Source organism: Macaca mulatta, chromosome 7 (assembly GCF_049350105.2).
Source record: "Macaca mulatta isolate MMU2019108-1 chromosome 7, T2T-MMU8v2.0, whole genome shotgun sequence".
Lineage (NCBI taxonomy): Eukaryota > Metazoa > Chordata > Mammalia > Primates > Cercopithecidae > Macaca > Macaca mulatta.
Genome location: NC_133412.1, coordinates 177,204,474 through 177,215,421, shown reverse-complemented (window position 1 = coordinate 177,215,421; position 10,948 = coordinate 177,204,474). Strand labels below are relative to the sequence as shown.

Sequence of the window (10,948 nt, the reverse complement as noted above, 5' to 3'; positions counted from 1 at the left end):
TATTGGATTAGGGGCCACTTTGATGACTTCATTTTTTAAAAATCCTGTCCCCAAATACAGTTACATTTCGAGGTACTTGAGGTCAGGACTACAATTTCACGGGGACACACTTCAGCCTGTAACAGTCTGTTAATTTGGCCAGGTCATGATGTATAGGGTTGTTAGTCCATTTTCATACTGCTATAAAGAACTGCCAGAGACAGGGTAATTTATGAAGGAAAAAGGTTTAATTTGCTCACAGTTCTTCATGGCTGGAGAGGCCTCAGGAAACTTACAATCATGGCAGAAGGCAAAGGGGAAGCAGGGCATCTTCTTCACAAGGTGGCAGTAATGAGAAATGTCAAGTGAGGGGAAGAGTCCCTTCTAAAACCATCAGTTTTCATGGGAACTCACTGTCATGAGGAGCCACCTCCGTGATTACAGTGACCTCCATCTGGTCTCTCCCTTGACATGTGGGGATTATGGGGATTATAATTCAAGATGAGATTTGGATAGGGACATAAAACCTAACCAGATCAGCAGTGTTTTTCCTTTTCTTTCCTTCCCTTCCCCTCCCCTCCCTTCCCCTCCCTTCCCCTTCCTTCCCCTCCTCTCCCCTTCCCTTCCCTTTTCTATGACAGAGTCTCGCCCTGTCACCCAGGCTGGAGCACAGTGGTGCTATCTCGGCTCACTGCAACCTCTGCCTCCCAGGTCCCAGTGATTCTCCTGCCTCAGCAATCATGGCTCACTGCAGGCTCAAGCTCCTGGACTCAAGCAGTCCTCCTGCCTCAGCCTCTCTAGTAGCTGGGACTACGGATGTGTGCCACCACACCCTGCTAATTAGAAAAAAAAAAAAAAAAAGGCCAGACTCGGCTCATGCCTATAATCCCAGCCCTTTGGGAGGCTGAGGTGGGCGGATCATGAGGTCAGGAGATCAAGGCCATCCTCGCTAACACAGTGAAACCACGTCTCTACTAAAAATAAAATTAGGCGGGCATAGGTGGTGCACGCCTGTAGTCCCAGCTATTTGGGAGGCTGAGGCAGGAGAATGGCGTAAAACCCAGGAGGTGAAGCTTGCAGTGAGCCGAGGTCATGCCACTAACTCCAGCCTGGGCAACAGAGCGAGACTGTGTCTCAAAAAAAATGTAACAATTAAGTCTCACTGTGTTTCCCAGACTGGTCTTGAACTCCTAGGCTCAAGTGATACTCCTGCCTCCCAAAGTGCTGGGATTCAGGTGTGAGCCACCATGCCCAGTCCCTAGGGTTTTTTTTTTTTTAATATATGTCAGCTTTTCAATGCTTCTTGATAGAGCACATGAGCTGATATTAACTTTTTTTTTTTTTAAGACAGAGTCTCACTCTGTCACCCAGACTGGAGTGCATGGAGTGCAGTAGCACGATCTCAGCTCTCGGCAACCTCCGCCTCCTGGGTTCAAACAGTTCTCCTGCCTCAGCCTCCTGAGTAGCTGGAACCACAGGCATGCGCCACCACACCCGGCCAATTTTTGTATTTTTAGTAGAGATAGGGTTTCACCATGTTGTCCAGGCTGTTCTTGAACTCCTAACCTCAGGTGGTCCATCTGCCTTAGCCTCCCAAAGTGCTGGGATTACAGGCATGAACCACCACACCCAGCCTGATATAAACATCTTGATTATGTAAAAGATTAGTTTTGTAATCCCATCACTTTGGGCAGCCGAGGCAGGTGGATCACTTGAGTTCAGGAATTCAAGACTAGCCTGGCCAACATGGTGAACCCTATCTCGACAAAAAAAATTCAAAAAATTAGCTGGTGTAGGCTGGGTGCGGTGGCTCATACCTGTAATCCCAGCACTTTGGGAGGCCAAGGTGGGTGGATCACCTGAGGTCAGGAGTTCAAGACCAACCTGGCCAACATGATGAAACCCTGTCTCTACTAAAAATACAAAAAATTAGCCAGGTGTGTTGGCTCATGCCTGTAATCCCAGCTACTTGGGAGGCTGAGGCAGGAGAATCGCTTGAACTCAGGAGGCGGAGGTTGCAGTGAGCCGAGATCGCGCCATTGCACTCCAGCCTGGGCAACAAGAGTGAAAACTCTGTCTCAAAAAAAAAAAAAAAATTAGGTGGGCGTGGTGGTGCATGCCTGTGGTCCCAGCTACTCAGGAGGCTGAGGTGAGAGGATCGCTTGAGCCAGGGTGGAGGTTGCAGTGAGCTGAGATCGTGCCGTTGCACTCCAGCCTGGGCAACAGAGTGAGACTGTGTCTCAAAAAAAAAAAAAAAAAAAATTTAATGGAATAACGTAGCTTGATAACCATTTGAGGGTTCAGGTCTGTGAAATAGAGGGGAATCATGAGAATCTTTCTTGTTTAAATAACCAAAATAAACTGAAAAATTAGGACAATGAATGTACAAGATTCAAACCAACTTCAATAATTAAGACTGACCGAATTGGTGCATAAGGTTTGTGTTTTGAAGCACTCCTTCTGCTCCAAATTCGTAAGAAACTAAGTTTCAGAGAAAATATATAAAAACTAAAAAGACATTCTCACATTAAAAAAATAAATAGATGACAATGAAGAGTAGCCTTTCTGTGGAGCAAAAGTGCAAGACAGTGAGCAGGACCAAAACTGTGGTTCTGCTGGCCTCCACTGGACATAGGCCACGGGGCTGGGAGTTGGGTTCCTGTGGAGCAGCAGGGCTAAAGGTGTGTTCCACCTGAGTTAAGCCAAGGGCCAGGCTTCACTACTTGGTGCTGGAGTTACTCCTAGTAAGAATGAATATTAAATAATATAGTGCCTGTAAAGTGCTTACAACTGTGCCTCAAGTGGAACGGAGTGGGAAAAGGGGAACACAGAGAACTCCATCAATCCAAGAGAAATCAGAAAAGGGGGAAGAAAAAGAAAGGACAAGAGACTGAAAACCTGAAATAAACCAGGAGAACTAAATATAAGAATATCCATAACCATGTTAACTGTAACAGATTAAATTTGCCTATTAAGACAGAGGTACAGATTGGGTGAAAAATAAAATCCAGCTGTATGCTGCTTACAAGAGACAGACATACAAGCATAATATCATCAGAAATGTTGAAATGAAGAGAAAGGTGAAAAGAAAGCTTTTCTGGCAACAATATCAGGCAAAATAAAATTTAAAGTTAAACTGTTAAGATAAAGATGGACATAACAAAAGGAGTGATGTATGAAGAAGCTTAAACAGTCATGAGTAGATGTACATTTAACAACGTAAACTGAAAAATACAAGGTCAAAATTTATAAAATTAGGAGGAATTTTGTAAATCCACTGTCAAAATGGGAGATCTGTAGGCATGTATCTATTAGAAATTAGTAGATCAAACAGTCAAAATAAGATTAGGGAAGAACTGAGCCACACTATTAACAAGGTTTATTTATTAAGTACAGTTGAACCTTGAACAGCATGGTGACTGGGGACACCAAACCACTGCGCAGTTGAAAAACAAGTGTAACTTTTGATTCTTCCAGAACTTAACTACTAGTAGCCTTTTGTTGACCAGAAGCTTTACTGATAACATAAATCACCAATTAATACATTTTATATGTCATATGTGTTATATACTTTATTATAATAAAATAAGCTAGAGAAAAGAAAATGTATTTACAATTCATTCAGTGTAAGTGGATCATCATAAAGGCCTTCATCCTTCATGGTTTTTCGGGTTTTTTTGTTTGTTTGTTTGTTTTTGAGACAGAGTTGTGCTCTGTTACCCAGGCTGGAGTGCAGTGGCGCAATCTCAGCACACTGTAACGTCTGCCTCCCGGGTTCAAGTGATTCTCCTGTCTCAGCCTCCCAAGTAGCTGGGATTACAGGTGTGCACCATCATGCCTAGCTAATTTTTTGTATTTTTAGTAGAGATGGGGTTTTGCCATGTTGGCCAGGCTGGTCTGGAATTCCTGGCCTCAAGTGATCTGCCCACCTTGGCCTCCCAAAGTGCTGGGATTACAGGCGTGAGCTGCCACACCTGGCCCTTATCTTCATGTGAATTAGGCTGAGGGAGGAGGAAGAGGAAGGGTCAGTCTTGCCGTCTCAGGTGGCAGAGGTGGAAGAAAATTCACATGTGAATGGACCTCTGCAGTTCAGACCTGTGTTCAAGGATGAAGTGTATACAGTATGCCATAGCTGTGTAGTAAGATGTTTGTGTTAGGGGAAAGTGGATGAAGGATATACAGGAACTCTTTGTACTATTTTGGTAACTTTTCTATAAATTTCAAATTATTCCAAAATAAAACAATTATGTTTAAATGATAATGTGCACATGTAGAACAGAAAATCAAGTTCAGAGGATAAATTAAGATGAGCAAGACCTCCATGGTGAGACGTTTTAAGACATCATTGAAGAACACAAGATGCATGAAAAAAATGAAGGCACACAATCATGTTCATGGCCCGGAAAACTTGGTATCAGAAAGATATTAGGTCTCCCCATGTTTATTTATACATCAATTAATATTGTTCCAGTCAAAATTCTACCTTTTTAAAAAAGATCTGGACAAAAAGGGATGAGAAATACTAAGACAATTTTGAAACTAAGCCATGTGAGGGAAATTGATCTACCAGGTAGCAAGACCTACTACAAAATGATAGTAATTAAGGTTGTGGTGGTGTCACAGTGATAAGTGGATAGCCAATGAAATAGAAGAGACAGCTCAGAAAGATCCCATGTACATACGACATCCTGCTACATATTAGAGGTGACAATTACTTGGCTGTGGAGAATGGATAGACTATTCAATAAATGATGCTGGGACCATTGATTATTCAAGTAGGAAAAAAATAAAATCAGATCTTTATGCCAAATGCAGAAATAAATTCCATAAAGTCAGTGAAAACCTGTACTTTAAAATTTGTAGAAAGAACATAAGAGAATATCTTTTTTACCTGGGAGTAGAATAGGATTTATCATACCAAAAACTCAAACTAAAATTGGAAAAGATTGATAACTGCTTACATTTAAATTCTTTAAACTTCTATATAAAAAATGATACCAACAAAATTAATAGGCAAGTTTATTTTCAGTATATGTAACCAACCTGAGATTAGTATCCAGAGTATAAAGAACTCCTTTAAATCACTAAGAAAGAACCCAGATTCCCCCTGCCCCAACACCCCCGAGATGGAGTCTTGCTCTGTCGCCCAGGCTATAGTGGGGTGACTCGATTTTGGCTCACTGCACCCTACACCTCGGGTTCAAGCGATTCTTCTGCCTCAGCCTCCTGAGTAGGTAGGACTACAGGCACCTGCCACCATGCCTGGCTAATTTTTGTATTTTTAGTAGAGATGGGGTTTCACCAAATTGGCCAGGCTGGTCTCGAACTCCTGACCCCAGGCAATCTGCCCACTTTGGCCTCCCAAAGTGCTAGAATTATAGGCGTGAGCCACCCCGCCCAGCCACAATGCAGATTTTTGAAAAATAGGCATAGTGTCTGAGACAGTTCACAGAGAAGGAAAATGGAATGCATTATAAATATAAAAGTGGTTCTTTTAAATTCAACAACTGGGTTAGTGCTCTTCTCAAGTAATTGGTTAGATATTGGCCAGGGACAGTGGCTCACACCTGTAATCCCAGCACTTTAGGAGGCTGAGGCAGGCAGATCGCTTGAGCCCAGCAGTTGGAGACTAGCCCAGGCAACATGGCAAAACGCCATCCCTACAAAAAATACAAAAATTATCCAGGCATAGTGGCGTGTGCCTATAGTTTCAGCTACTTGGGAGGCTGAGGTGGGAGGATCACATGATCCTGGGAGGTGGAGACTGCCGTGAACTGAGATCATACCACTGCACTCCAGCCTAGGTGGCAGAGCAAAAACCCTGTCTCAAAAAAAAGAAAGAAGTGAGAGATTGTGAGTAAGCTTTGATTTTTAAAATACATTTATTTTTATTTACTTGGTACTGACAAACATTCACAATAATGTTGCCTGAGTCACCAGGAAGTGCCCTGTCCAGCCTTTGTACCTCTGATTGCCACGCCTGACATTTTAAGGAATAACATGGCCTGGTCAATTTATGTTTCTTTCAAGAATGGGAGGCCAAGCATGGTGGCTCACACCTGTAATCCCAGCACTTTGGGAGGCCAAGGTGGGTGGATCACCTGAGGCCAGGAGGCCAAGACCAGCCTGGCCAACATGGTAAAACCCCGTCTCTCCTAAAAAGACAAAAATTAGCTGGGCGTGGTGGCAGGCGCCTGTAATCCCAGCTACTCAGGAGGCTGAGGCAGGAGAATCTCTCAAACCCTGGAGGCAGAGGTTGTAGTGAGCTGAGATTGTACTTCAGCCTAAGTGATAAGAGCAAAACTGTCTCAAAAAAAAATAGGCTGGGTGCGGTGGCTCACGCCTTTAATCCCAGCACTTTAGGAGGCCAAGGTGGGTGGATCACCTGGGGTCGGGAGTTTGAGACCAGCCTGACTAACATGGTGAAACCCCCTCTCTACTAAATACAAAAAATTAGCTGGGCGTGGTGGTGCGTGCCTGTAATTTCAGCTACTTGGGAGGCTGAGGCAGGAGACTCTCTTGAACCCAGAGGCGGAGGTTGCAGTGAGCCAAGATGGTGCCGCTGCACTCCAGCCTTGGCAGCAAGAGCAAAACCCCATCTCAAAACAAATGAACAAAAAAACAAATGGGAGACACAATGCTTTGTGATAAATAAATTTTGTAAAGGGCAAGTTTCAGTGTTCCCTGTTTAATGTTGCAAAATTGCTTTCATGGATACTTTTTGTGTTTATCTGTTGCCTAAATTATTTCCCATTCATATTGCTTTTACTCATTAATGTTGAAATTCAGTGCTTGTAATATCTTTGAATTCTAACATATAGATATGCATGCGTGCATATATACATTCATTTAAGTTTTTTTAAAAATTTACTTTTTGTTGGAATCATTTTAATTCTGGAGTAAAAAAGATGTGGTCTTTTTCCTAGAACGTCCCATACCCTTCGATCATATGATGTACGAACATCTTCAGAAATGGGGTCCACGGAGGGAAGAAGTGAAATTTTTCCTTCGACACGAGGACTCTCCAACTGAGAACAGTGAACAAGGTAGGTAAATGCTTTCTTCCTTATTTGTTAATTTTTGCTAGAAAAGTTAATTTAAGAAAAATAGGAATAAATATTATTCACATATACCCACCCCTGCACTTGCAAGTGGCTAGAGGGAAAGTTGGTATCTCATGTTTCTTTGGCTTCTGTTAGTGTTGTTTACCATTATGGCACTGTTTTTTTTTTTTGAGACAGAGTCTCACTCTGTTGCCCAGGCTGGAGTGCAGTGGCGCAATCTTGGCTCACTGCAACCTCCACCTCTGGGGTTTAAGGTATTCTCCTGCCTTAGCCTCCCAAGTAGCTAGGACTACAGTGCATGCCACCACACCCAGCTAAGTTTTGTATTTTTGATAGAGATGGGGTTTCACCATGTTGGCCAGGCTGGGCTCGAACTCTTGACCTCAAGTGATTTGCCACACCTCAGCCTCCCAAAGTGCTGGGATTACAGGTGTCAGCCACTGTACCCAGCCAATTACATCACACTTTTTAGGCATCAGTGTTAATTAAACAACATACTCAGATATATAAAGGGACTTGGTGTTTAAAGGGATTGTTTTTGGTTTTTTTTTTTTTTTTTTTTTTTTTTTTGGAGATGGAGTCTCACTCTCATGCAGGCTGGAGTGCAGTGCGCAATCTCGGCTCACTGCAACCTCCGCCTCCTGGGTTCAAGCAGTTCTCCTGCCTCAGCCTCCCTAGTAGTTGGGATTACAGGCACCCACCACCATGCTAAAGGGATTGTTTTTGGTTAAATAACAGATTGGTCAAACCTCTAGATAAAAGTATATAAAACCATGAAAAGACTAGAAGAAAGCTCTGGGAGATCTTTTTATTTTTAAAGTGAACAAGGCCTTTGTAAGTGTAACACTAAACCATAAAAGACAAGACTGATAAATGGATTATTTAAAACAAAGGCTGGGTGCAGTGGCTCAGGCTTGTAATTTCAGCACTTTGAAAGGCTAAGGCAGGCAGATCACTTGAGCCAAGTAGTTCGAGACCATCCTGTGAAGCATGGCAAAACCCCATCTCTACAGAAAAATTAAAAAATTAGCTGGTTATGGTGGTGGATGCCTGTAGTCTCAGCTACTTGGGAGGCTGAGGTGGGAGGATTGATTGAGGCCAGAGGTGAAGGCTGCAGTGAGCCGTGATTGTGCCACCACACTCCAGCCAGCCAGGGCAACAGAGAGAGACCCTGTCTCAAAAAAATAAAAATAGGCTGGGTATGGTGGCTCACACCTATAATCCTAGCACTTTGGGAGGCCAAGGCAGGCGGATCACTTGAGGTCAGGAGTTTGTGACCAGCCTGGCCAACATGGTGAAACCCCATCTCTACTAAAAATTAGCCTGGCGTGGTGGTGTGCGCCTATAATTCTAGCTACTCAGGAGGCTGAGGCAGAAGAATTGCTTGAACCCGGGAGGCAGAGGTTGTAGTGAGCCAAGATCATGCCACTGCACTCCAGCCTGGGCGACAGAGCGAGACTCCCATCTCAAAAAATATATGTAAATAAAACAAAACCAAAAATAACTGCATGGCAATAACATCTAAAAAAAAGTCAAAAGATAAATTATAAACTGGGAAGTAGCATTTATAGCTCATATTGCTAAGGGCTAATTCCCTTTACACGTAAAGAGTTCCTAAAATTTGATAAGAAAAAAGCTTGGCCAGGTGCGGTGATTCACACCTATAATCCCAGCACTTTGGGAGGCAGAGTGGGGCGGATTACCTGATGTTGAGAGTTCGAGACCAGCCTGGCCAACAAGGTGAAACCCATCTCTACTAAAAATACAAAAATTAACCAGGCATGGTGGCTCGCACCTGTAGTCCCACCTACTCGGGAGGCCAAGACAGGAGAATCGCTTGAACCTGGGAGGCAGAGGTTGCAGTGAGCCTGAGATCGCACCATTGTACTCCAGCCTGGGCAACAAGAGCGAAACTCCATCTCAAAAAAAAAAAATAAATAAAACTTAGTAGAATAATAGGAAAAACATATACACACACAGTTCACAGAAAAGGAAATATACATGGCCCTAGGATATATGAAAAGATATTCACTTTATTCCTAACAAAAGACATGCAGAGAAAACTATCTTGAAATACTATATTTTACCTGTCACATTGGCAAAGATTGGAACAGTTAATATCACAGTGTTGACAAGGATGCTGAGAAACAGGCAGTCTTCTGCATTGCTGTGGGAGGCGGTTGGCACCTTCTATAGAAGGAAATTTGGCAATAGCTGTTAAACTTACAAAACATAAAACCTTTTACCCAGCAGTTTCATTTCTGAGAATTTATCCTAAAGCTGTGCCCTGGCACATACAAAATGATATATAAACAGGGTTATTCACTGAGCATTGCTGGTAGACACAACCTAAATGTCCACCAGGAGAGATGAGCTAAATAAATTAGGGTCCATCCACACAGCGGAATGCTCTGTAGCCGTAAATAATGAAGAACCTCTGTGCCCTGACCCAGACCATCTCCTAAACATGTTAAATGAATTAGCAAAAAGAATGGGCACACTTAGCTGCCTTTTGTGGAAAGATGACCAAAAAGTAATGTACATCTATATCTGTTTGTATGTGTATATGTATAAAGCAGTTTTGAAAAGATATCTACGCAACTGGGGATGTTGTTGGCCTGGGGGTAAGGGAAAAGTGGCTGTAGATCAGAGGAGGGAGGGTTGTTGATTGTATACCTTTTTGTTCTTTTTGATTTTTGAACCATGGGAATATACTATATATTTTTGAATTAAAATTTAAAGAAAATAAGAACATTTTTTCTGAACACATATACACTGTACAGTTAAAAGACCTTTGGCCGGGCGCAGTGGCTCATGCCTGTAATCCCAGCACTTTGGGAGGCCGAGACAGGTGGATCACGAGGTCAGGAGATCAAGACCATCCTGGCTAACATGGTGAAATCTCGTCTCTACTGAAAATACGAAAAAATTAGCTGGGCGTAGTGACAGGCGCCTGTAGTCCCAGCTACTCGGGAGGCTGAGGCAGGAGAATGGCATGAACCCGGGAGGTGGAGCTTGCCGTGAGCTGAGATCGCTCCACTGCACTCCAGCCTGGGCGACAGAGCAAGACTGTGTCTCAAAAAAAAAAAAGACCTTTAACTTGTTATTTAACAGAGATTATGGATTACTTCTGATATTTAAAAAAATGAACTCAAGCAAATAAAAGGACAATCCTTTATAAAAGTATTATTTCTGTTTTGCAAGTTATTCCCCTTTATTTGTATTTTATAGTAAAGGAAAATTTGCCCTTGGATGAGGTACTATCTACTTTAAAATCATCTTTCTGTAGCTGTAAATATTGTTATAAGGCTATCTTTTAGAATACCATTACTTCTGGATCCAGGACACCAAGGCTCCGGGCTCAACTCTTCATCTACTTTTACCTTAGACCAGGGTCCCCCCTGTCTTGGGAACATCCACCTGAAGAGAAGGGTTAGACTGGCTGACAGTTGAAGTGCTGCTTTAGTGCTAAGGGTTTATTTTAACTCTCTACCTGAGCTCTGCAGAGACCTATACCCTCCCTCAACTAGCTATACTTAAATAAAAAGTCTTACCTTTTACTTATTAATATGTACCTAATTCTTTTTTTTTTTTTTTTTTGAGACGGAGTCTCGCTCTGTCACCCAGGCTGGAGTGCAGTGGCCGGATCTCAGCTCACTGCAAGCTCCGCCTCCCGGGTTTACGCCATTCTCCTGCCTCAGCCTCCCGAGTAGCTGGGACTACAGGCGCCCACCACCTCGCCCGGCTAGTTTTTTGTATTTTTAGTAGAGACGGGGTTTCACCATATTAGCCAGGATGGTCTCGATCTCCTGACCTCGTGATCCGCCCGTCTCGGCCTCCCAAAGTGCTGGGATTACAGGCGTGAGCCACCGCGCCCGGCCTGTACCTAATTCTTAATGTCCTGA

At 43.1% G+C, this 10,948-nt stretch overlaps 1 protein-coding gene across 5 annotated transcripts in view; it reads left to right on the top strand.

The window, feature by feature from the left end:
• PPP1R13B (protein phosphatase 1 regulatory subunit 13B) overlaps positions 1-10,948 on the top strand; it is a 120,101-nt gene that overhangs the window by 59,590 nt on the left and 49,563 nt on the right. For 4 of the 5 annotated variants that reach the window (XM_015144577.3, XM_001088783.5, XM_077941900.1 and 1 more), the window contains one exon: positions 6,906-7,025. In XM_015144577.3, the coding sequence (XP_015000063.3) occupies positions 6,906-7,025 (120 nt within the window). The remainder of the gene's footprint in view (positions 1-6,905; positions 7,026-10,948) is intronic. The other variant, XM_077941901.1, reaches the window with a different exon arrangement.